Source organism: Mytilus edulis, chromosome 2 (genome assembly GCF_963676685.1).
Source record: "Mytilus edulis chromosome 2, xbMytEdul2.2, whole genome shotgun sequence".
Lineage (NCBI taxonomy): Eukaryota > Metazoa > Mollusca > Bivalvia > Mytilida > Mytilidae > Mytilus > Mytilus edulis.
The window spans coordinates 95,889,510-95,917,213 of NC_092345.1; the positions used below are offsets into that span (position 1 = coordinate 95,889,510).

The 27,704-nt window shown below is 31.8% G+C and overlaps 1 protein-coding gene across 4 annotated transcripts in view; it reads left to right on the top strand.

Annotated features, from left to right (window-relative positions):
- The window catches only part of LOC139513559 (uncharacterized), a 53,432-nt gene that overhangs the window by 12,542 nt on the left and 13,186 nt on the right, over positions 1 to 27,704 (top strand). For 2 of the 4 annotated variants that reach the window (XM_071302183.1, XM_071302184.1), the window contains exons 3-6: positions 16,624 to 16,702; positions 17,737 to 18,107; positions 20,863 to 21,068; positions 21,960 to 22,888. In XM_071302183.1, coding sequence (XP_071158284.1) covers positions 17,836 to 18,107; positions 20,863 to 21,068; positions 21,960 to 22,888 — 1,407 coding nt within the window. In that variant the 5' untranslated portion in view covers positions 16,624 to 16,702; positions 17,737 to 17,835. Of the gene's footprint in view, positions 1 to 5,852; positions 6,027 to 9,191; positions 9,281 to 16,623; positions 16,703 to 17,736; positions 18,108 to 20,862; positions 21,069 to 21,959; positions 22,889 to 27,704 lie in introns of those variants that run through there. The other 2 variants (XM_071302185.1, XM_071302186.1) reach the window with 2 other exon arrangements.

The following is a 27,704-nucleotide window of genomic DNA, read 5'->3' on the forward strand; positions in this document are numbered from 1 at the left end:
ACGATACCGGCATGTACACAATATACTTGGTAAGTAGAACATCAAATATGATACTTTATATCAAATGCAAAATGCTCTAGAAAATTGTGTTGTACGGAAAGAATTAATTTGCCAAATTTCGGAAAATCGCGTAGTACAAACTCATTCTGTAAGAGCCATACCTTAGATTGTTCAGTTTATTCTTGTATTTGCATATTTTCTCTTATTTCCGTTTATTTGCAAATACAACAAAAATAACGAACTCTGAGAGGTAAATTCCAAACAGAGAGTCCCTAATCAAATGGCAATATCAAAAGCTCAAAGACATCAAACGAATGGAAAACAACTTGGTACGGGCTTTGATAAAACCTAGAGTTTTATAGCTAAACAAAGCACATTAACAAAACCAAAAGATAAGAATACAAAAAATTACCAGAACTCAATAACACAATGACGGGATGTATAAGTATCGAGCCATGTCAAATGGATATTACCATTAGTAGAATAAACAGTTAAAGTAATAATTTGCAAATGCAATAAAGATGATGAACATGTACTTGTATTAACTTTTGAATGCATGAAGTTTGATGAAATCTGTAAATTTTAGCCATCAAGGTTTTTGGTATTTCTTGTATATTTTAAAGTTTTTTAATACAAAGTGTAGTCAATCAGTATTATAAAGACCCTTCCATTTGGATGAAAGCTTTGTGTTTCCTGTAGCAAGATAAGGGTTCATATTATTTTCCCTTCTTCGAAATTGGAAAAAAGTGTGGTTAGCAAAATTGAAAAAAACGCTACCGATAATCGTTTAAATCAAGATACCAAATTTCTTATACTGGTAACAGTGCTACGGAAGGGTAAGCAGATAACTTTTGTTCACACATCGTTGTAAATATAATTGAATTTGGTTCGACTGTCTTACAAGTAAGATATTTAGCGTTATAGCGCCAGGTTCAATCCATCATTTTCTACATTTGAGAATGCCTGTACCGAGTCAGGAATATGACAGTTGTTGTCCATTCGTTTGATGTGTTTTATCCTTTGATTTTGCCATTTGGTTGGGGACTCTCCGTTTTGAATTTTCCTCGGATTTCGGTATTTTTGTGATTTTACTTTTTTCTTCACATGTGGCACCCGTGGTGTTGGTCCTGTAAATCATTTAAACCAAAAGTAAGCAAAAGATAAGATAATTACTAAGTTTGCATGTTTTCAATAAACGACCATCACTCTCATTAATAAAATCGTTTCATATTACTCTTCTTTATTTTCAAATATCTATTTAAAACGTCCTTTCATACAGCTACGCTTGTGCGTAGTAACATTCTAGTTTCTTGCTTAAATTATCCTTGTTTTACTGATATACTTTGTAAGGCAGCATTCGAATCGTTAAAAATATACGAAAAATGCTTTGTTGTAAGTCCATTGAATTTATTGGTACTTATATAAAAAAAAATCATGGACATCAGGTCTGAAAAGTGGGTTGGAGGATTCTTCTGAAAATAATATGACCTATTGAAAATATGTGAAAAGTATAATTATAATTATATATATGAAAAAGATGGATAAATCGTGAATTGACATTAAGGATATATATATATTACCGCAAGTCGGAAGATATTGTGTGGAGAATTTTAAGGTAGTTTGTTAATGCCCGCGTCACACTGTCCCGATTTTTATATACGATGGACACTCGAATGCGAAAATTGTAAGTTCGTACGAAGTTGGTCCCGATCTCGTTAAAATACCAAAAAGTGACCGAAGCAAGTACGATGAATAACGAAGTCTATACGAGGGTACCGAAAGTATATACGATAGCAAAAGATGGACATACGAAGGTTAACCGAAGACGGTATTTAAGCTTCATATATCAGCCGAAGCCTACAAGATGGATCACGAAGGCTACACGATGGATTGCGATTATGGCGCGATGGCCATACGATGTCTGTACAGCTTACGATGCATTTAAATTATATGCCGGAGGCATCACGCGTTTTAAATTGTTTGATCAATATTGAATATATATTATATTGTACATTTAATTTTTGGTTTAATCATAAGACGGAAGACCGTGGGTATTTCCAGTTACTGAATAATTTGGTTGATTTCTAAAAAAATAGTTTATGTATCAACTTTGCGTATTCAATTTACCATTTTCTGCATGTGTCATATACAAATATAGTGTCCATATTTGTCCCCAATATGTTACATACGAGGGGATGCCACGCTCGGCATTGCCTTGTTTGAACTGTAAAATGTGTGCACTAGTCTAAATAATCACCCATAATTATGCCCATGTTTACTGATCTATTTTAAAGGTAAGGTAATGGGTTCGTTGATCCCTTTTATTCAAAAACAGCTCTTTCCAGGAGAATATCATAATAATATAGACTAAAGGAAGGATGTGGGGAAAGCAACAAATGCGGCAAAATATGACATATAGAAAACAAAATGTTTATGGAGTAAACATTCGTGTGACAACATCTCAGACGATACATAAACAATCAGAATAATGAAGAAAAAGTTGGTTTCTCTATATACGTGTACCTGCAGTGTTGGTATACGAGGCGCGTTTATGATTTTCATTATGTTATTTGATATGAAAAATTGACAAAAAATAATATTTTATTTGTAAAAGTAAATCCTGAGCCTGTAATACCTGCTCTTTTGTTCCATTTGGATTAATAGAAACAACGCTGTCGCCTTTCTTGTTCTCATAGAATCATATGATATGAGCTCCATGTTTTGTGAACGTCTTTCTTAACTGTCGTATTAGACTGACCAGTGCATATCGCGCATGGCACTTTAAATGTATTTAAGCGCGAAAATTAACTTACATTTAGCTGGATTTATTGCCGTCGTAGTTCCATCTTTTCACCTTCGTACTTTTATTCGATGGCATCACGACGGAATAACGAGGTCTTCACGAAGTCGTGTTGCCATCGTAAGACCTTCGGGTAGCTTCGTGATTCATTCGTGTAGACATCGTTATGCCAAAACTGCCCGATGGAAACGATGGAAACACGAATGCAATACGATGTTCAAAGATGCATTTCCGGTGACATTACGATGGTGAGGATGGTGATACGAACTCAATACGAACCCTCAACATCGGACGCACCTTCGGGGATTTTTTAACATGTTAAAAAATTTAGAACCCTTCCCGAAGTTGTCCCCGAAGGCTAGAAAAAGTGGCCGATGGTTCTACGATGGTTAAAGATGGCACTACGAATAGCCCGATCTGGATACGATCAGTCCCGATTTTGAAAATTTCCATAATCGTGTTGCCATCGGCGTAAAAATCGGGACATTGTGACGCGGGCATAAATAATTACAATGAAAATGAAGCATACATCGGTTACTTTGATATCATGTTGATAAGCATGATCTGACAATAAGATAATCAACGTTCATCATAATATTCCATCTCTTTCTAGTATGTTCTCTAGTTGTGTATTCATAAGAAAATCCCTTGGCCAAGGAATGAAACCGTCGTCCTTAATATGTTTCATTTGTAATATTTATTGAGCAATTTATTATTTTGTATACTACACAATGCTGCTCTTGTTGCACACAATATGTGCCTGAGTGTATTAATAAACTTGTCTTGTCTTGTCATTATTGAGAACAAAACCAGTACAAGAGCTGGACACAGATGTATACATATCTTAAATTTTCAGAGCATTGTTTTCCGCAAACCTTATTGACGACAAAAAATACATATATAGTTGTATTTTACGTATAAAGTTTTTTTTTTATTTACACTCTCTGTATTACATGTATGGAATTCAGCAAGGAAGAATAAAACACAAAAACCGCAAACGCGACCTTTGCTATCTATATTTGTACTTTCAATATCTATATTTTAGACGATAAAAATTTCCGTGTGATCCCCAAATTTCATTGGTTAATTCATCACCAATCAAAATTTGTAAATGGAAAGACTACAATTTAACAAAAGAATAGCTATTCCGGTATAGCTTCGGTCTACTGTCCTTACTTTTTTGGCTCGTTATCAAAATCATTTATATATAAGTCGTTTATGGTTCATTAATTGCTCATCTGTGATTTTTATCTACAAAATCACAATATTTTAAGCACTGATTGACTTTTCATTCAAGTATTCAAGGTTAGACATTATTATAATTAATTGATATCTATAGATAACTGTTTCTTTATGTTGCATTTAAACATTTGATTAAAAAAAACCTTTTTTTTATAAAATTAAAGCAACAATTATAATACAGTTAATTACTTTTTAAAGAAAATCCATATTAGTTTTAAATTAAATCAGAAATACCATTATTTGATACTGACAACTATTTCATACCACTACCACAAAGGAAGAGTTAAATACGATTTAACTTTTTGTAAATACTTGAACTGAAACCGTGAATTCAATCTGAACCGAACTTAAAAGAAAGAAAAAAATATATATATATAGTAAATTAAGTGAAGTCGCCGGTATCAAGTTTCTTTACAACCACTAAGTCGATGCCTTATCGAGTTTTTTTTTGTAGGCCTGTAGTCAGCACCCCTGTACATATCATTCATGCAGTCTAAAACAGTTCGAAATATTTAACTTTTTAAATCGAATTAAACCTCCCCAACAATCTGTTTCTTCAACGGCACTCACACGTCTTTTGTAGACGAAACGATTCTACCATGCTTAACCATGGACCTAGCATTTTTGATGAATTTTTATTTGCACTTACAATTCGATTTTAATCAATAAAAACTAAGTCCAGTCAAAAGTAAAATGACGTCTTATATTTGGACCAGTAAACATGGCTATGAAACATAATGCAAGCTTCTTTTCATTCTTATTCTTCACCAAAACCCCCTGTACGTATGCTTAATACTAATAATAAAGTAAGTAGTTTTCGAATTTCCCCTTAACAAGACAAGTGTACTTACGTTGTCATCCCATTTCCCGTTAAAAGTTTAATTACTACAACTTCACGGACTAATTTCCATGTGGAAAGAGTAAAACAACAAAAATACTGAACTCTAAGGAAAATTTAAAACTGAACGTTCCTAATCAAATGGCAAAATCAAATGATAAAACACCTCAAACAAATGGACAACAACTATCATGTTCCTGACCTGGTACAGGTATTTATGTAGAAAATGGTGAATTGAACATGGTTTTATAGCGCTAAACTTTTCACTTGTATGACAGTTGCATCAAATTCCGAATACAGTATCCATGAGTACTCTTATAGCGGTGATTTGTGTCTATTGAGTTAAACCTTGATGATCTGATTTTTATAGTTTGTTCTAATGTTGTACATTCCTGATGAAAAATTAAAAGATGGCTTCTGATTCATGAAATTTATTAATTATTATTTTCATGTTGTGCTGTTACACCAGTGTTTTAGTTCTGAGGAAGTTGAACGCTCATAAACATGTTTAAACCCACCACAATTCTTTTGATTATGTTCGCAACTGGTTTCAATCATTCTACAAACCTTGTTATCTCTCTTAGCTGTATTATTTGCTTCTTGGTATCTTGATTACCTTTCTCTGTTTACACCAAATAGGACATAACTATAAAACAGTGTTTTAAATTTCTTACACGTTCAAACCAAAATTGATCCTAGGTCACATTTGTTATCCATAGTTAACATCATATTTAGTGATTACACAAAGAGGGAATCCAGTTTTGATATGTTATTTAAGACCCATCTCTCAAGTAAACACATATATACCGTGTACATTTAAGACATTCAAAATCATAAGCGGATTTCTACAGTAATTAATTCGATTCTTAAAATAAATACTGTATTCATAAAAATAATAAGAAATAATGTATGCATTATAGCAAGCATAAATTATTTCTACTAATTCAAATCAGACGAAAACTCTTTTCACAGCTGTAAATAGATAAACAGCTGTATATTGATGACAAGCCTATTCACAGCTGAAAATTACATGAATATTAGAATTTGTCGACTTCAGAAAAGATTCCATTTCTTACTGTAAACATAGTGTTGATGGACTTTGTAAATTCTGGACATTATCTGGAGTTGATGGGGAACCCTAGATTGGTAAATACTTTCTACACCTTCTATTTAGTGTTATCATCTGAAGCATTTTTTGGTTTCGCTTATCACATCGATCATTGACTATGCAGTTTTTATAGCAGTACCTCTATTCATTCATTCAAATAACATCTTTTAATCCGACCATATTTTTGCTTTGAGGACGCTTATATTTTTGTACCTGCTGCAACGCGGGTCAGGGGCTATTTGAATACCAGATGTTTGTCCCTTCGTGTGTCCATGTCACGTGTAGATTGTTTAATCTTTTGGGATACTTATTTCATAACCTTGAATTCCTCTCAACCCTTTATCAAAATTCATTTAAAGAAAAGCATTTCCAAGATACTTACATTACAATGCTAAAGTAAACTTTCTAATTTGTTTTGCTCTACATTATTTTCCCTTTCTGCGAGGTAACCATATACTTTGAGATTGCTGTTTTTTTTGGGGGGGGGGGGGGGGACAGTCGGAGGTAACATGTAATGAGCTTTGGAAGGATGAAAAGGACTGAAGATTTTTTTCTCTCGGATTGATGGATGTTAATAGCTCATAAAAAATATAAGTCTTATATACCCAGACGCGCGTTTCGTCCATACAAAAATAATATTTAGTTCTATAATCAAAACATATGGAAAGCGAAATGAAGTTGAAGAGCATTAAAAATAAAACGAAATAATATTTACCAAATTTGACAATAGCCATCTTTGGCTGAGTGTTAACATATTTGAGTACTTCGAATAAAAGAGGGACATGATACCAAAGGAACAGCCAAACTCATAAAACACCATGGCTAAAAATGAAAAAAAAGACAAACAGACAAACAATAGTAGACATGACACAACATAGAAAACTAAAGAATAAGCAACACGAACCCCACCAAAAAACTAGTGGTGATCTCAGGTGCTCCGGAAGGGTAAGTAGATCCTGCTCCACATGTGGCACCCGTTGTGTTGTTCATGTGATAACAAATCCGGTAAGTAGTCTTATTCGGTAGGTCACATTCATGAAAGGGAAGGGGATTGTAGTTACGACGTAAGAAACATATCCGATATCATTTGTAGAATGGTTTTTCCATAACGGCCAACCAACTCGTGATGGCGTCCGTAAAATTTACGAAGGGATGATTTTTGGTTTAATAGCTTCCTTGTGAATAAAATATGAATGAACAGTAAATTCATAGGATTGACTGCATATATGGTATTTTATGCTAGTGCTGAAAAGTGCTGACTCCTGATGCCCCATGGATGAAACATTCACTCGAAAACCTCGACCCTGGTTTTTTTAAACTCATCAAAGATACTAAATTTATGATATGTAAACCAGATGTTCGTCTAATGTACATACAATTCATCATCTTCCTTTGTTTACCTATGATTATTTACAGCTTTATTTGGCATACTATTTTTTTGTCTGCAGTATTGTCATACGATATTTCAAATTTTACAAAAAAGCTGAATATGTTTTATATACTTAAATGGATAAGTTTTACTATAAAAACGTATACGTAGACTTTGTTATAAAAGCAAACCCAAAATACTTTAAAGGACGAAGGTCATAATCAAAGACAATTACTAAATGGCGAGCTGTTTCAATGTTTGTGTCCATTGACGGAATAATTAAAAACTCATGGATGAATGTGAAAAAACTCTTTTTAGGGAAAACAAAATGAATTCTTAACATTTCTATAGCAGATGATATAATTACAAATACTAGTATATAATAATTACGATTGATGGTGAAAAAACCGAGAGACGATTTAAAAGCGTGTTATCTACAGCCATGAATTATGTCTACGATTTACTAAATTTTTTTTGATTTTTTTTTGTAAATAATTACTTTTGATGTTTAGTATATTTTATGGTAATATACATATGACGTGGCTCAATACCTAGTCATTCTGTCATTGTATTATTGTGCTATAGTAATTTTTTGTATTTATATCTGTCGGGTTTTCTTATGTGATTTGTTTAAATGTCTTTGTTTTCTTATGTGATTTGTTTAAATGTCTTTGTTTTCTTATGTGATTTGTTTAAATGTCTTTGTTTTCTTATGTGATTTGTTTAACTATCTTGGTTTTTCTCTGGTGTCATATTTGTTTGTTTATATACTGATTAAGACACAATGTTGTCAGCTGAACCCCTATTTTTAACATTTTTACCCAATATACTGTTTGTTTTTATCACACATCGTTGTTAATATAATTAAATTTTTTGTGACTGTCATACACGTGAGAAGTTTAGCTAGCTATAAAACCAGATTTATTCCACCGTTTCAACACAAGAAAATGCTTGTACCAAGTCAGCAATATCACAGTTCTAATCCATTCGTTCGATGTGTTTGAGATTTTAATTTTTGCATTTTACATAGGTACCTTTAGAACTTTTTTCGAATCTCAATATTTTTGTTATTTTACTTTTTAGACCACATTTTATAGAGCTACCTTAAGACAATCATACGCAGTACCACAATTACATTACTTTGACAATGTTAAGAAATATCGGAAGTACATTGAGTCGTGTTTTAAAACGTAGATGAAAAAATAGATAATGTGTAAACCAAATAAGTAAAGACAAAAAAACTTTCCGAAAAAGTAGTGGACTAAAATTTGCAACTGGGACAGTGGTTTACTTATGCCCACGAATTAGACGAAAACTAGCATAAAAGAATTATTGTATATAATACTATATCAGATCGGATCGGATGTGTTTATAAAAGACTGCAATGTATGTCTGCAAAGTGAAGTTCACACACCAAGCTAAACTTTGTATTCTAAACATTACGCGGCATGCAATAATACTACATAAAACAAATTTAAGACTTCTGAAGTAAATACATATTTAATCCTAAGCTTCAGTATATTCTACAACAGTTGACTCCTCATATACATTTTGTGTCAAAGATTTAACAATTTTTATTGATCATAATTATATAAAACCCCAAACAAAATAAACCAAAAGATACTTGAATCCACACATAAAATGTTTATATTTTAAATGTAACCCCATTCTTTCACAAAGGTTGAAATCTATGATAATAAATTAGATAACCAATTTGTATATCCATTTAAAGAATTGTTTCGTTTTGCATAAGTACACTATCAGCTCGGTATAAATATATGGATGTTTATGGTTTCCTATATAACCATATGATTCAGATGGTTATTTTGGGGGAAATCCCTAGATTTATTTTGATAATAATGCAGGTTTTAAAGTTAAATAACATCAGTATTTTTAGGCAATTTATACACTTGTACAAATAAGGTATGTTTTACTTTAATTCTTAGTGCTGTAAAAATTGTCTATGACATTTAACAGAAATTGTTACCGACCTCGAGAATATCTTCATATTGTATGCCAGTTGTTATTTTTACATAAAGAAAAACGTTCTTACGTTTTTCACATACTGTTGTCAAGATAATGGAGTTCTATGTGATTGTCATATAAGTGATTTGTTTAGCTAGGTATAAAACGTGGCTAAGTCCACCATTTTCTACATCAGAAAATGTCTGTACCAAGCCAGACATATGACAGTTGTTCTCTATACCTTTGATGTGTTCCAGCTTTTGATTTTCCATTTGAGAAATGACTTTCCGTTTTGAATTTCCCTTGGAGGTGGGTATTCTTGTTATTCTACTTTTTAATATATTAAGATCACAGTTGCGCATGTGCTGCTTCAAACTCAATTTTTATAATTTAATCCCTTTAGCTGTTCTTCTGTTATATTGGTCTAACTTAGTGAACTTGTGACTAAAAAGTAAAAATAAAAATAAAAAAGGTATGCTTTGCTTCATATCTTGATCTTGTTTGTTAAATCAGATCTGAAACGTTTGTATAAGTTTTATTTTGTTTTGTTTTTTTAAATAATTTTGCCTTGACCATCATTATGAGGGAAATAATTATTAATGTGTCCATCCGGTGCAATAAAATTTGTTCCGTTAATTTTATTAGGTACGGAATTATCAAGTTTATAAAAAGTAACATTTTTGTTTTAAAGACGGATATTTCCTATTATTTCTACCATCTATTTCAGATCAAACCATGACCAATCATAATTAGTATGAAAACTGAATATCTTATCTCAGGATTTGCTTACCCTTCCGGAGCACCTGAGATCACCCTTAGTTTATGGTGGGGTTCGTGTTGTTTATTCTTTAGTTTTCTATGTTGTGTCATGTGTACTATTGTTTGTTTGTCCTTTTCATTTTTAGCCATGGCGTTGTCAGTTTATTTTTGATTTATGAGTTTGACTGTCCCTCTGGTATCTTTCGTCCCTCTTTTATTGTGGATTGATGGCCACTGCAAAAAAAATTGAGAATGAAACTATTTAGTGTTCGCTTTAAACATTACTATTATGCTCGTAATCTTCAGTTTTAAGATATGTATGCAATTATCAACGTATTTTCAAGGAATACATTAAACCAGGTACTGTATTGCTTCATGGGCTGTGAATGATTTATAAGAAACATTTACATTTTGTTTAGGGAAAATGTTGATTCCGACTGCAATTGGATCTGATATCCTTTTGATATATGATTTACTGAGATAATAGTTAGAGTAAATAGACAAGGAACATCTTTTATAATTTTTGAAAATTTATATTTCCATTTTACATCTACGGTTCTGATAAGACGATAGTTTTAAGACTATTTATTTGGTGTAAGTTATGAATATTTACATTAACTTAATTGTTTGAAGTGTTAGACGGTTTTCGTTATAAACAGTAAGCAACAGTAGTTGACGGGTGTTACTTCATTAAGAAAAAAAACAGACCTACATTTATCAAAATATAAATCTATAATTAAAGCCCTTTAACGCGGCGTTTCGTTAAATGAATATAGAACCTTAAGTCTTTTAATAACCCTTTATTGGCTTTTGATCTCAACTGACTATTAGTTAGGTGAGTGTTTGCCATCACTTTTGAGTCCATTGACTGTCGTCCTTCCGTCTGGCCGTTAAATCTTTACATTTTAATCTCCTCTACAAAACCTACTGGAATCACATTTGGCAGCATCCTTTTTCAGAATGTGAAATTTAAGTTTCGATCGAATATTCAAAATGGTTGCATCTTGTGATTGGATGAAATTTTCAAACATAATCATGTCAGAAACCACAAGCCCAAATGACTTTTACTTTACGGAAACGTCCCTTTGAAACCGTTTTAAATGATGGTATGCGTAAATGCATGATATACATGTACTAAGCTTTTAATTTTGAAGCCGGTTGGAAATCAAAGAAGGCTACCACTGTTTGACATAAGTAACATAGAGCCAATTGGAAAACAATATAAAACTTTCTTCTTTGTAATTGTGTAACATATTGAACGGATGATTTCTTTATAAAGTTTAAATCTTTATGATAATTTGAAATATCAGATGGCTACCACTGTATTTAACGTGGGAAGTACTTACATAGAACTTATTTGTTTTGGACAGATTTTAAATGACGGTCTGTCTGTATGATCAGATTGTGATACTGAACAAAGTTTGCCACAACATGACATAGTTTCATAGAAATCTAAAAGTGATGCAAACGATAAGTTTTTTTCCTCAGAAACTCCACGACTAATTAAAATAGTACAATGCCGTTTGATTCATTTTCTTGAAAATTATGAGTGCCCATATTGTATTTAAAAGGCCCTGAAGCCTGTTATCCAGTACAATTGAAGGCTAAATATTTAATTACTTCGTATATCATCATATTTCAATATTATTCACAAAACATTTAGTCATACAACTGAAAACATGATTGCTTATTGATTCTGAAATGTTGATTATATAACGTCTTACTTTTTTCTCTCTCCAGACAACACTTCCTTGTTGGTTATATTAGAAAATCAATACACAATTATATTACATGATTCAAAATAACTCTTAGATTTTAAACAAATGGTGCCATGTCAAAAGAAGATTTTCCATTAAGGAATTATCTATGCTACTTAGATAATGTAGCTTGTAAAATTAAATTATTGCTGAGTACATCTAGATAAATAAAGGCATCATTAGTATACCGCTGTTCGAAAGTTAAAGCTACAACTCTTTTATCTGTTGCAAGAAATATTATAGAAAACTTATTTAGTGACAATTTTACCTATTTAGTCTGTTCTGTTCACTATTCGTTTGATATGTTTTATCATTTGATTATGCTGTTTGATAAGAGACTTTCCGTTTTGAATTTTCCTCGGAGTTATGTTTTTTTGTGATTTAAATTTTTAGTAGTCATGATCAAAATTAAAGACCGCTTCATTTGTTGAATATGAGTACTTTGGAAACCAACCCAATTCCGTTTTCGCTAACCGGAGGAGGGAATAGATCGTAACCTTTGGCTAGCGAAGATGACCCATTTCACTTGACTGTAATTTTGTAAACATGGTTATCTTTTCGTGTTCTTTAATTTGGTGCTTTGAAGGTTATTTTTAGACATTTTTGTATCTAAATGTAATACTTTATTTTATCCTTTTTCTCTACAATAAGATTCATGTGAATGATACAAAAATAAGCGGGAAAAGGTAATTGTTGTTTTGATGTGGTTTTAAAAAGACCCTGCCAGTTTGACATTCACGTTTTTAGCCTCTATCAGTTCAAAAGATAGTATTGATGTCGGAGTATTTTATGATAATCAATATGCAGGCGAGCGTCAGTATACGGAAAAAGCATATTACATACTGAATAACCTGTCACCAACAGCATATGCAATTAAAACTGTTTCACAAAAGCATGGGGCAATTCATTTATGATAAGTTGCATAATAATAATTGACAACTTCAAATACGACGTGTTGTTAAAATGATTAATAAGCTACAACTCTAATTTGTAGGTTTTTATTTAAAAACTATTAGTATTGATTGTTTTGCCGATAAATGTCAGTAGAACACACTTCCTTATTCAGTTAATAGGTCAGGCATTTAAACTAGAAACTTCTACAAGGTAGGATACGTTTGATCATTCTGTTAAGTATTGTTTAATGTTTAATATTTATACTGAATACTATTTTAAAAAAGGACTCAATATGGCAAAAAGAATTATTTACAAAAAGTGTCATATCTTTATCTTTTCTTTTCTGATTACATTCAACATATTAAGATAAATTTGATTGAGAGGTAATATTTTACATATGATCACAAACTATTTAAAGGTGAAATATAATATGTTTAATTGATTTGTAAATAACGGAAAAGTTCTATTACTCAACGTTTGCTAAGTACAATTTTGAAATAAGATGATTACAGTTTTCCCTAAACTTCAATATCTTATATGCTATATAAATCCAGATCCTTTTATAATAAGGTTTAAAAATAGTGCTCACCTGAATGCTGTGCCAAAAATAGACTTGATAAAAAAAAACACCAAAGACAAGTATACTTAGAAAATGACCTTTTAAATATTTAAATTTATTTCTAAAAACCTTATTATTGTTATTTTCCGATTACTGTGAAACTTGGTTATTTTTTGAGGGGGCTAGTTATACTACGTGTATGATAGTTGGAAAAAGTTTTTAGGATATTTTTTGTTACAGGTTATTTGAATGCTGTCTCATTGATGTAGGCCACTCGTATTTTTTAAAAGTTTATTTACTTCTACGAAATATACATTTTCGTGGCAATTAAAAAAAACTATATAAGTTACCGGTTGATGAATAAACTATATCGGATAATGATTACATTACGTTTCATAAAACTACTTACTTTGAATAGCTGACAAGAATAGCGATGCATTGATTCCCAAATTATATTTTTTCTCAATGAAAGACAACATTCATAAATGAGGGTGCCTCTCATGGCAACATCATAAACATGAATTTGGAAAACAACGAAAAGCTTGATATAAACGTTATGGTTGAATAAAAAAAAAGTAATTAGAAGAACTATTTTTTTTTCTTCTTTTTTTTTCTTTTGTTTGTAAAACGTTGACCAATGCACATTTTGTAAGAAGAACGGTAGCGGACGCGCTTAGAAATGATAATGTGTACGTTTTTACACCCTTATAAAAGATTATGCAATTACTGAAAGAATCATTCAATTCTTGATTAGCAAAAGTCTATGCATTTCAGTTTAGCAAATATTTTACTGTCGGACAGGGGATGACTGTTACAGCGGTATACTACTGTTGGGTTTATGTATTGTTAAATCCAAATCAATTCGTTGGGAGGAGGGCGCTATTGGATTTATCATCTTGTGAAGAGACCCAAATGTTAACTAGACATGCAGAAAAGAATTGTGGTAGCTTTAGAAATGGTGAAGATACTCAAAAGTATTCAGTCAACATCCAACTTTTTCAGTGTTTTTTTTTTTAATTTAATTTCGATGTTGACTATTTTCAGAAAAGGCAAGATAGATTAGAAGAACTTTTCAAAAGTTGTTTTCAAAAGTTGTTTGTATATTAGTGTCACTGTTTTTGACCTTTTAGCTGTAACGTTTATTGATAAAAGTATTCTCTCCGCTGTTCCTGGTATTTCCAGTATTGAATTTTGATAATTATTCGTTTTGCATTGTTAAGGCATTACCAAAGTTCTTAAGTGGAATTAGTATTATTTTAACCGGTGAGGTAAAAACAAAACCGGTTGAGGGTTCTTTACATTTTTAATAAAGAAAGATTATTTTTATTTTTATTTTCAAAAAAGTAGGGTTTTTTTTCTTTAAGAATAGTATGATTGTTTTCGAAACGAGTACAATACATGTTTTGATATTTTTTGTACCACTCAATCATAAGAAGCTTTGAATGTAACTGTAATTTATTTTTTTAGTCGAATTAAACATGATTTTACCACGGGAAACTAAAATATCAAAGGAAATTGATGTTTAAAATTTGAGATTTATTTGATTTTATTTTAAATCTAGTTCCCCATGATAAATTTCGGTAGTACAATGTATATTTAGAGAATTGTTGAGGATTATCAAGATAACGTTTTAGTGTTGTTGAATTTATCAATTAAATGGAATGAAGAAGGATCATTACTGAGTTTGGCATTACGCTGCGATTCATAAAAATACAGGAACATTTTTGTTATTGAAGGGATGTAACTGGTGCTAGAAGGTACAACTTATCGACAAACTTTATTATCGAAAAATGCATAGAAATAGAAAACATAACGCTTTAATCACACTTCCAGTAAATGCATTTTGTATATTTTAAGGTTTCTTTACAGGTGTAGGTCTAATATGAACTGTAGTAAAAAAATGGGTCATAAAATATTTCAAAAAACCATTTAATTAAACAGGAAATCTTTTTTGTTTGATGATATTGTTAGGAAATATAGTGTTAAGAGTCTTAAAGTCATAACCGAGATATGGTATGAATGAGACAACAAAAATATAAATTGAAGAGTTGTTTATAGTTCATGAATACTAGTGACGCAGGGAACACACTATTGCAGCAAATCAGGCTTTATGGTACTTACAATTACTTTTACCTAGATATTTCAGGTTTATTATGTTGGTACTTTTTAACTGTGCATTATTGTTTACTACAGTAGATGATGCATTTACCGTGCATCTATCATCATTATAGGGAAAGCGGTAGTATTTAATTTTCCCAGTATTAGTTTGGCCTTTTGTGTACCCAAGGCAGGTGAAGGAAGTCAAACTATGAACGCTGTGATTGGATGTAAGGGTACAATATATTTTTTATTTATCTATGATTAACTGCAGTGTGTATATTTACAATTTAAATTTTGAAACCTTTTGAAATATTTTCTAGAGAATTATTCGAAAAGACTTTCAAAATTATAAATTTGGTGCAAAGTGACGGTGGGCACGGATAACATAAACAAGCTCCGTTGGAAGTTGGTCATGATACTATTTGGCTTTAATTTTTAAAACAGAATAATAAAGTACTAACACAACATATAACTGTTTTATCTAGGTTTTTATCTTAAAAAGTGGTAAATTTAGAAAATGTTAATATTGTCGCCAATGGCAGAATACATAGTACCGTTTTCCCGTTTTCAATGCGATTCAAGAAAATAAATTGTAGCGAATAAAATTGATGACTTTAGCTTAAATAATATTAAGTTTTTAAAATTATGATAGGACCAGGAATATATATAATGGCTTCCTGTCATTAATAAGTTCTTTTCACATCATTTATGATAGTACTGACTTTAAGTGCAGGTTCAGTTTGTTACAATGTACAGTACAATATGTCTAATTATATTATAGTGAGTTCAAATGGAAATGAAACTCCTCTGTGTAATTTTCATATAATAATGATGATAATAAAAGCCGACGTATCCTCGTTTGAAATTCAATGATGATCGTTAGATTTACATTTAAATTTATCTGACAATTTGCAGAGCTTTCCGATATAGAGATCATAACCTCCACAGAGTCCTCATATATCCCAAGATTGTAATTCGTACTTTAAATAACAAATGTCAAGCCTAATGATACCACAGTATAAGGACAGTCTAAAACTGAAGGGTAGGTAAATGTTTGTCATTTACAGTCAAGCAGGAAGCAAATTGGCTTGAAATTTAATCACTCGCGTTTTTATTTGAACGAACAAACCGTTAACTATCAAATTTTTGATATAAATAATAAAAGAGTTATATGGTGATTTTCGAATAAATTGAAAAGCCAAAACTAATTCAAATTATTTATTCTGTTGCAGGTAATATGATATAGAAAAGAATCCGGAAGTAAAATATATATGTATAGAACATTTGATTTAGTCATATTGTGTGTTTAAGGTAAGTATTTACCTATTTCTTTAATTTAGATGCTATACATGACTTTATTTAAACACTGTAATCCGTTTTAAAGATACAAGGGTATTTTTTCAAACTGTCCTTTTATATAATGGTACCAATCACGAAGTTATTTATAATCAGGTACATAGTGAATTTTACGTTATTTAGAAATGTGAAATATGAATGTTGTATTTGTTCCTTCGTACTTTTTCCTTCTGAATATTCAACCAGTTTAATAAAGGGTGATTGCTAGGACCTTCACAAACAGATTAACCAAAACGGAAAATCGTAGAGCTCTACGAAGTTCAAACTGGTTCCTGAATGCGTCAATAAATCAGTAAAAATTCGATTATTTATTTCAGAAAGGTCTTTGGAAATTTATGTTACTTGTATACTGTGGTATCTTATTGGTTGAAATGATGTATTACTTGTCATGCATGCGTTTGAACATAGCTACGATTGTTTGATTTTTGAAATAAATTCCTTTAGTTCAAAAACAATATATGCACTTTGAAGACAATGTATGGGTACACATTCTGTTTCTTGCATGAAGTTTTATTGGATAGTGTTGGATAGTGTTAAAATTATAAATACTTTACATTGTTTTTCATTTGGAAGAAAAGTTATTCGACTTTACAACGGCATATGCGGTATAAGACATCGGATGTAACATCAATTAAGAAGTACATGTGGCTATTTTGGAAGTTCATTAAATTTGACTGCATTACTTTCCTAAATGATGATAATTTTCTTAATATGACTTTTATACGTAAAAATGTGCTATCATTATTTATTTTCGGAAAGAGGAACATCAAATATATTGCACTTTTAATGGATTTAACAAAAAATAATTGGCCGTCAATCAATTGCGACTTGTCAAAAGAATAATTCCTGTCATGATTTGACATATTTGTTAACATTTGACATTTTAAATATTTATTTTTTTCTTCTTTTCCTTAATTCCGATGTTTCTCTTTTATGATATGTATTTTAACGACATAACATGCTAATATAAATCACATTTTTTTTTTCAGTTTTCTTCCTTCATTTAACAAATTTTGTTACCGAGAGATGGTCGCCTGCAAACGCCGGCATGAGGAAATTTTGACTGTAAATTGTGATCATTATGAAAAATGTGTGAAAATGATGACTTGATAGAAGCATGCAAGAGCGGTTATTGTGATAAAGTTGTCAATTTACTTCAAAGAAATTTTACAGTTCACATTCGGGATTCAAAGCAAGCTACTCCGTTATATTACAGTAGTTGTCATGGTTATTATGATATCAGCCGTGTTTTAATTCAGTTTGGAAGTGAAATTAACGCTCGTGTTCAGTGGGGTTCAACAGCCCTCCATGCTGCTGCTGACCGAGGACATATTGATTGTGTAAAATTGCTAATTCACAGGTAATTAAAGTACCTTAAGGCCAACTACATTAAAAGGTGTGTGTGGTTGAGATCAAGGCTGCTCTCAGGCTGCCCCATGTTAGTACATGTTAATGTTCTGGTGTTTTCCACATACTGGAAGTGCTTATCAGTTAAATGATGTACTTAATACATTTTTGCTGATAAGAATACAAATATATATTGTAAGTTAATTTTACACCCAAAACAACATGCGTATTATCTTAATAAAAGTGTATTCACCTTCAAGTATACAATGGTAATGCCTTTATTTTGATGATGCGACAATTCTATGGTCAAACGATGATTAAAATTGGTATAGATAAGTTAAAATCTGAATTTGATGTAAGTAAAAAGATTAAAAGTCAAAAGTTAAAGTTTCGTTAGATATGGTTCCTTCTGTACATATTTACTTTCATTGATAGTACACACATACTTGAATAGTGTTGGACATTATAGTCAATTCCTGGTGTAAACATGATAAAGTAAATAAATATTTGATCTACAAACTACCTTGTAAATATTTTATTTTCAAATAAAATTAAAATAGTTGTGTTTAAAAGTCTTGTACACGTCGGGTGGGTAGCTCTTATTCACGACATGAAAAAGAGAAAAAAACATCATTTCGAATGTCATACCTTGCCTTACAAATAACGATCAATGGTGTCGGGTGCAAAAATGTATTCATAAGAAAAAATACCCATAAATTAAACACCCATCACAAAATATTTCACCCATATTCAGTATTAGAACCTTTAAATTAAAAATAAAGATTAATAATATTTTGTGTAACAAAGACGCTCTTAGGTGGATGTACAGAGACAAGTAAAAAGTAAAATAATAAATATACATTGTTTGTTTTCTTTCCGAACGCTGACGAAAATTCAAAACGGAAAGTCCCTGATCAAATGGCTCATACTCCGAATCAACTATCCATAGTTATGCCCCGTTCGTTCGTTTGTCCGTTCGTCCGTTCGTCCGCCTGTCCCTCTTCAAGTTAAAGTTTTTTTTGTAGATGTAGCTTTTGATGAAGTTGAAGTCCAATCAACTTGAAACCTTGTGCTCATGTTTCCTATGATATGATCTTTCTAATTTTAATGCCAAATAGTTTAACCACATGTTTACGGTCCACTGAAAATCGAAAATGATATTGCAGATGGGGCATCCTTTATGCCTGATCAACCCAATCTCATGGAATCTCGTCGGTTCCTGATCAAAATTAAAGCCTTAATGATAAAAAATTGAAATACTGATTTTGCTTTGTTTTCAACGGAAAATATATCATCTAATTTGACGACAATAACATATTAAACATTAACCAATTGAGTCAGTTAATCAAGATAACGGCGGCAAATTTGGACGGCAACTGTAAAATGTAAAAAAAGAAGATGTGGTATGATTGCCAATGAGACAACTATCCACAAAAGACCAAAAGGACACAGACATTAACAAGTATAGGTCACCATACGGCCTTCAACAATGAGCAAAGCCCATACCGCATAGTCATCGATATGTTCCTTTCGTCGTAACTACAATCCCCTTCCCTTTCATGAATGTGACCTACCGAATTAGACCATTTACCGGATTTGTTATCACATAAGCAACACGACGGGTGCCGCATGTGGAGCAGGATCTGCTTACCCTTCCGGAGCACCTGAGATCACCCCCAGTTTTTTGGTGGGGTTCGTGTTGTTTATTCTTTAGTTTTCTATGTTGTGTTGTGTGTGCTGTTGTTTGTTTGTCTTTTTCATTTTTAGCCATGGCGTTGTCAGTTTGTTTTAGATATATGAGTTTGACTGTTCCTTTGGTATCTTTCGTCCCTCTTCTATAAAAGGCCAAGATAAGACAATGTAAAACAATTCAAACGAGAAAACTAACGGCCTTATTTATGTAAAAAAATGAACGAAAAACAAATATGAAACACATAAACAAACGACAACCACTGAATTACAGGCTCCTGACTTGGGACAGGCACATACACAAATAATGTGTCGGGGTTAAACATGTTAGCGGGATCCCAACCCTCCCCTAACCTGGGACAGTGGTATAAAAGTACAACATAAGAACGAACTATAAATGGTATGTTTAATGCCAGAGAAGGCTATCTTCAAATAATCTGTATCGGATCATCTAATGTTTATTTGGCCTCAGGGATTTGAAGTTTTAGATTTAGTAAAGTTAACATGACTTAACTTTAGAAACTTTTTTTTATTTAAATAGCTCCTTATCCGAAAGGGCATAGTACATTATACATCATTCACATTCTATCATTCCTTTGAGCTGGTTGTGTCCAGGTGACAATATGTCTTTAAAATAATCAACTTTTGTAACCTTAACATTTGAATAGTCATGGTTTGAAAAATATCATTTAGAATAGACTTGATTTTCCTTTCACGTAACCATTCTGTACGAAGTTTAGGGATATGGTGTTTTAGTTGATAACACGAAAACCCTACAAACAATCAACATAACATAGAACATAAATCCATTTATTTCTCAAAATAATGCTACTTAAAATATTGACAGATTAAAAAGGAGGGACGAAAGATACCAAAGGGACAGTCAAACTCATAAATCTAAAACAAACTGACAACGCCTATGCTAAAAATGAAAAAGACAAACAAACAACAGCACGCATGACACAACATAGAAAACAACATAGAATACATTTAAGCGATACAACTATATACAATCAAGTATGAGAAACATGTCATATGGATACATAGAACATCTTTTAAGTAACCTATTTATATTTTAGTGGTGCTGATTTATCAATACAGAACAACAGAGGGGACACAGCTGTTCATTTATGTGCCTACAGAGGATACATAGAAATTGTTAAAGTATTCATACAACACAATGCTAACTTGTTTATAAAGAATAACAATGAGAAGACACCATCTGACGAAGCTGAAGGCAATAATCATCACAACACTGCCGAACTTCTTCGGCAAAATATGATTGGTAAGTTAATAAAAATATTGAGATAGGACAATGTTCGATTGGTTATAAATATACAACTCTATAGACATGTATATAACAAACAACGTAATAGAGAAAATACATTTGGCTCTTTCTGATTTAGTGACAAAATTTAATGAAAACTATAACTACAAACACCACTTATTAGCACAAACCAGACAAACGTTGCGAAAGATCGTTCATCTGCACGTTGCATCCGAGCCTGACATTTCCTAAACATGTGATCAGAATTAATTGAAATTGATGATAATCTTAATCATTTGTAATTAATGATTCTCCCATATACGTTTTGATAAAAACAATGTCACCATGTCTTCAAAAGGAGATTGCATTCTGTATTCTCAACCCCTCATAAAAAAATTCATTGGTTGTCTGTCAATGATTCTTTTAAAGGATCTGTCTTTCTCAGATAACATTGAGCTCTTCATTTTTCATCTGAATGTGTATTTGTTTGTAAACACATGGTTTCTAACCAATATGGACTAAAACACTGCCGATCACAGCTTATGAGCATGTCACACTTTGGATAATAACATGGAAATAAATCAAGTCAACATTAATTCCCCAATAAATGCATGATAGCAATTAAAACTTTCCATTTCCTTGAAGGTAGACAACCACTAGATATTTCCCCAAATAGATATTCACTGTCAAAATTAAGATTTTACGTTGTTTTTTGTTAAATGTAATAAATTGTTTGGGTCACCTACATAATTTTAAACCTGCTCAAATTTTCATAGATTATTCATATCATATGACCTGATAAGTTTTATATATACTAGTTGTCTTTTTGTTTTGTTGATATTTTTTTTTTCACAGTTTTGATCACTTATGATTATTCAATAAAACTTGTAAACGTTCTAAATATTTCAGCAATTCAAACGAACTTTGGACATATAGGGAACCAACAAATTCGACAGGTACCTCTACAAGTCAATCGCTCATTGCCTTCTAATGTACATTCACCTGCGTCTATGTCAATCCCGCCTTCCACATCTCAAAAGAACGATAATTTTGTGAGATATAGTAGTGATTTAACAGGATTTACTCGACAGTCAGCACCAATAACACATACAGACCTGAAAGTCTATAACCGACCTAATAGTCATCCGTCAGCAAATCAGTATAGACCAGGAAAAGATCAGAGGCGAAGCGAGGATAGTTGTATTTTTATTCCAAACGGTGGACAGAATGGACATTCGTCTCCCGAAAAATTTCAAAACGGCACGTTGAATATGATAGATAATAATAGAACACCGCTTCATGTTCAAGGACGTGTAGCTATGGAGAGTTTTGCAGAAACTCTACAAATACAATTAGTGAAAAAAATCGAGGAATGTGATTCAAAAGATAAGATAATTAAACAGTTGACTGAGACAATTCAAACCCAGAAAGATAAACTAGCAACAATAAGTCTTGCTTTTGTGCGAGTAAAAGAAGAAAATGAGAAATTGATAAAAAGTAATGCAAACGATATAATTGACTCTAGCTCACTAAATGAACGAACATCACAGTGTAATCACCAGGGTATATTAGACGCTTTACAGTTACTAAAGCAGCGAAATCATAGTGTAAGTGGAGATGAACAAAGTTTACAGTCTTTAAAAGAGGTTTTAAAGACTAGAATGTTAACTCAAACACCACCTACCTCGCTGGATGTCCCTAATAAGGAATGGAGAGTGGGGAAAGACTATATTTTGTTAGGAGACAAACCTTTGAACTATTTTTCTAATGAAGATAGAGATGGAAGTTGCTCTTTGGTGTTTCTTATAAATCACAATAAGAAAGAATACGTTCTGAAGGTAGGCTATTTTAGTGTACGATTTTCATACGTTAGAATGTGTTAAAAAAGACGTAGGTATACAATAAAATTGAGAATGGAAATGGGGAATGTGTCAAGAGACAACAACCCGACCAAATAAAAAACAACAACAGAGGGTCACCAACAGGTCTTCAATGTAGCGAGAAATTCCCGCACCCGGAGGCGTCCTTCAGCTGGCCCCTAAACAAATATATACTAGTCCAGTGATAATGAACGCCATACTAATTTCCAAATTGTACACAAGAAACTAAAATATATCAATGAAAACTTTATTGACTATTTAACAATTGTAGATTAGTTAGTTTTTTGTGGTCCACATTCATCCTGTTTTTAACTACTAAGAGCGATTGTAGATGTTATATAGTATTAAAGTTTAAAGTCTTAAAGAAATGTTATGACTGACTAAGGGTAAACTATTAATTGCTTGTTCGTTCCTTTGTGATGAGCGTTTTTGCGTGTGTTAGTGTTATATTTTCATGACGTAGCGTATTTTAGCGATTTTGTTTTTATATTGTCATAAAAGTGGGAGGTTTGGCTAGCCATAAAACTGTATCAAGTCAGGAATTAGACAGTTTTTATCAAATAGTTCGTTTCTAGGTATGTTAGTGTTTGTTTTTGTTGCACTTCAGTGTTGCTGTTGTTCCTTTTTCCTCTTATAGTTCATGTATTCCACGCTGTTTTAGTTTGTAACCGGGATTGGTTTTCTACCAATCGAGTCTTGACTTTTTAACACCGGTATACTACTGTTAAATTTCTTTAGATTGCGAATGTTGTTATCTCAAACAATGACATATGAACTCTAAAATCATGGACCTTGTTTGCGTTTTATTACAAATGCATGTGGTATACATCGTTGAAAATTGAAGCTTTCAAACCGATTAGAGTTTCTGGAATCTTGACGTCATATATATTCATAAAAAGGTACTTAGTTGTAGTAGGTTACTCAGTTAGATAAACACTATTACTTTTAGAACAGAAATACTGGCAATAATATTATTCGGTTTGTTTTGCGATCGTTAATGTTATAACTGTTGTCTCCTTTTGCATCTGTTCAATTTTGCTATTACTATATAGATAGATTGGAAAATGTACTTTCTTGGTATACTCTATCGGTATGATCAAATGTCTTTGAGAATCACTAATGATGGCTTTTGTATCAAGAGGACATTTAATATACTAAACTTTTGAAAAAAATATTCGAGCTGTAGTGAAATTGATCCTGTAGACGAATGCTCGTCTAGCGTACACAATTTTAATCCTGGTATATATGAGGAATTTACCCAGTCTTGCTAGATCATATCATCCGATTGCGTGCATGACATTTTTAGTTTTGTGTGCTTTTAACCTGTTATGTGTGCTTATTTCCTGATACGATGTATACAAGATTAATTAAAACCATATTGTGCATGAACGAGTGAAGCTCGGGCTAAATATGGAATTTAATATACCAAAATGATACAGACATTATTAACTATAGGTCACACAACAGCCTTTAACAATGAGCAAATTTCATACCGCATAGTCAGCCGTTAAAAGACCCAAAATTCCAAATGTAAAACTTTGTGTAAAAAATAATAAAGAATAATTGTGTACGTTTACAATGTATGGTAATTTGGGAACAACACCGAGGTGTAACTCTTCTTCTAACGTCAGTGATTTCCATCTTTTTCGATTTCACATTGATATTTGAAATTTCCCTATTGTTTTTATATCAAATCTTGTTTTTACATATTTGCATTATTGAAAAAATACTTTAGGATATATGAACATTTTATTTTAAAAGTCATATACGCTTTTTTCTTCAAAGATACAATATATCATGAGATCGCTTTTCCACAGAACAGACACTGTTTTGCATTGATATTCTCAGTTGGTTTCCTTTTTTATGCTGTTATTATCCCCTCTGGATGTAATATATGCTCGGTTGATAAGTTATTATACTCCCCTGTACGTCTTCATCATGTACTGATAACACATTACATATCTATCGAACCAGGAAGCAGACATAATTACTATTTGTCTGTACCTTGCAGTTTTCTGAGTAATAAGAGATGGTTGTCAGAATTTAAATATAGCTAGGTACTTCAGATTTGCACTTTTTACTTCATCTATCTTGTTTAGAGTTCTTTTTATACTTTTCTTTTAAACGGGTGGGTGGGTATTTTCCCTTTCGTGTCGGTTTAATTCCCTCTAGATTTTCATTTATTATGTATACAATGTGGTATGAGAGGACAAAATGCAGAGTAGTTGATATCTTCTTCTCTTTTCAAATTAATTAAAAATATGTTCTCAGTATTACAATTGTTTTGTCAGAGGAGCGGGGTCCTTTTTAACATTTCAAAAATCCGTTGCATATTCTAACCCCCATTTGATATCGTTGGTTTGTTTTTTAATAGTTCAAAAGATTGTTGTTCCATTAGTATCTATTCAATCTTTCGGTTACACATATATAAACCATATTATTTGCCTTGGTTTTTTTTTATCAATCTATCCATTGTACCATTTAACTATTACAGTTCTTATTTTTGAAGTTGAACAAAAATATTCCAAGGTAGATCGACCTTGATGAAGAGCGATAATTCGCATTGCTACTGGTGAACAAGTATATTTTGGAAAATCGGACGACCCATTTTAGCAAGGATTATACTGCTGGAAGGGAAAGTACAGGAACTTCTATATGGCTCTGTCCCAGTCAATCATTGGAACAAATGGTTTTATGCTACAGAAAACTGCAAAATAAAATAAAAACCGTTTAGCTTGTCAATTGTTATCAGAAAGAATAACTTTACCATGTTTTCCCAAAGGTTATTATCCTCTTTTGTAAAATAAACTGTCAATAATTTCATGGATTCATAAGAAACAGGAAAACAAAAGTTAGAAAAATGACTTAATATAATATTTTAATCTTATCACACTTATAATTTGATGTCATTGTGCAACTCTCGGAGGAATACTAAGAATAATTTCCAAAGAAGAAAAGGAGACGTAATATACATTGAGATGACATATCAGAGTATCTTAGATCGATAATAAAGTTTTACGTTTGAACTTCCTGCTTAGAACAAGGAAGTAATGATTTTACTTATTAATGGACAAGGGTAAAGTTCTTAATTCTCTTTCCCATAACGAATCCAAAACAGCATAAGAACTAATAGAAATCACCTGCTGTCTAGTACAATAACAAAAATCAAAATGTATTCCCCGAAAATAAGTCGCTTACGTCTGAAAGCCTTTATGTTCGACTTAACCCGGTAACAAAATAAGGATATAACGAAGGGGTTTCCTTGCGTTACATTTTGGGGTTATTTTGAAGTTTGAAGAAACTCATCATAGATCCATTATGGAACGATACTGAGAAACGTCGCTTAGAAAGTCAGAACTAACAGAACAATCCTGTCATTTGATGAGAGACTTGTTGATTTGAATTTTCCTTGGAGTAATTTTTTTTCGTTATTTAATTTTTTCCTGAATAAGTTGTTTGCTGGATAATGTAATTAACTTACTTTTGCATTTTATCAATAAGAAGTCTTTAACTTACAAATTTACAGAATAACTGTTATATTATAACTGGATGTAAATATATTTAGTTTGATTTTTCACGATAGTATACATTTCAATTTTCTCGTCAATATTTGAATAATATATGCAGAAACCTTCGGTAAATTGATAGTAAGAATGCTTAATGAAATTTTGGTAACTAAAAAAAAAGAATTTTAAAAACCTTTAAATTTTGTGCATTTTTGGATTTTTTCATATAAAGCTCAATTCAAATATACAAAAATTGAAGCGAATTTGCCTCGAGTGTGATATACCCAGGGTTTAAAGTATCAAACACTGAAGCAAATTCAAAAAGAGAAGTCCAAAAAAACTGTCTAAACAACACTCTACTACATCAACAAACGAAACTCTACTACATCAACAAACGAAACCACGACAACCAATTGTAACATTCCTGACCTGATTACAGGCTTTTTCGGAAAGATGATAGGTTAAACCTGGTTTTATTCTAGTAAAACCTCACACTTTTATGAAATTTGTATAAATTTATAAATTTCCGTTACATTAACTAAATTGTGTGAGCAACTCAAACAGACTTAATGAGTTAGTATGAAAATAATTGAGATAAAATTGTGTAAACAAACATCATAGATATTCAAAGATCATAGATTACTTAATTAAATAAGCCAAAAAAAAAATACAATTAAATCTATAAGAGACGCCAATACAAAAAGCTTTTGTAGTTGACAGTAAATGTAATCTAGAACAGTATAGTAAACATTATGACATATACACACTTTGTTGATCAAGTGCTAATTTTAAGTACGAGTATAAACAAAAAGACAAATATCTTTATGGAGAATCCATGTAGTCGACAATGGTCGAAGTGCCCCGCTTGATTTATCCATATCAGGAAAACTCAAAAGCTAATTAAAAAGCTGTGTATCTACACAACAAGCAAAGACTAATAAGAAATATAAAAGACGAAAGTAACTAGTAACTCAAGACCATCCTGTATTAATGGTAAATTTAAAAACTAAAGTAGAATTGTGAATGAAAATAGGGATATTTCGAAAAGACAACAACTCTACCAAAAACAGCAGAAAACAGCCGTAGACCACCAATAGATCTTCAACACAGCGAGAAAATCTCGCATCCGGAGGCGGAATTCTGCAGGCCCATAAACAAAAATGTCTACTAGGTCAGTTGAAATGGACGTCATACTAAACTTCAAAAGATAAAAATGAACTAAGATTAAAAAAACATACAAGACTATCAAAGGCCTGATTTGGGACAGG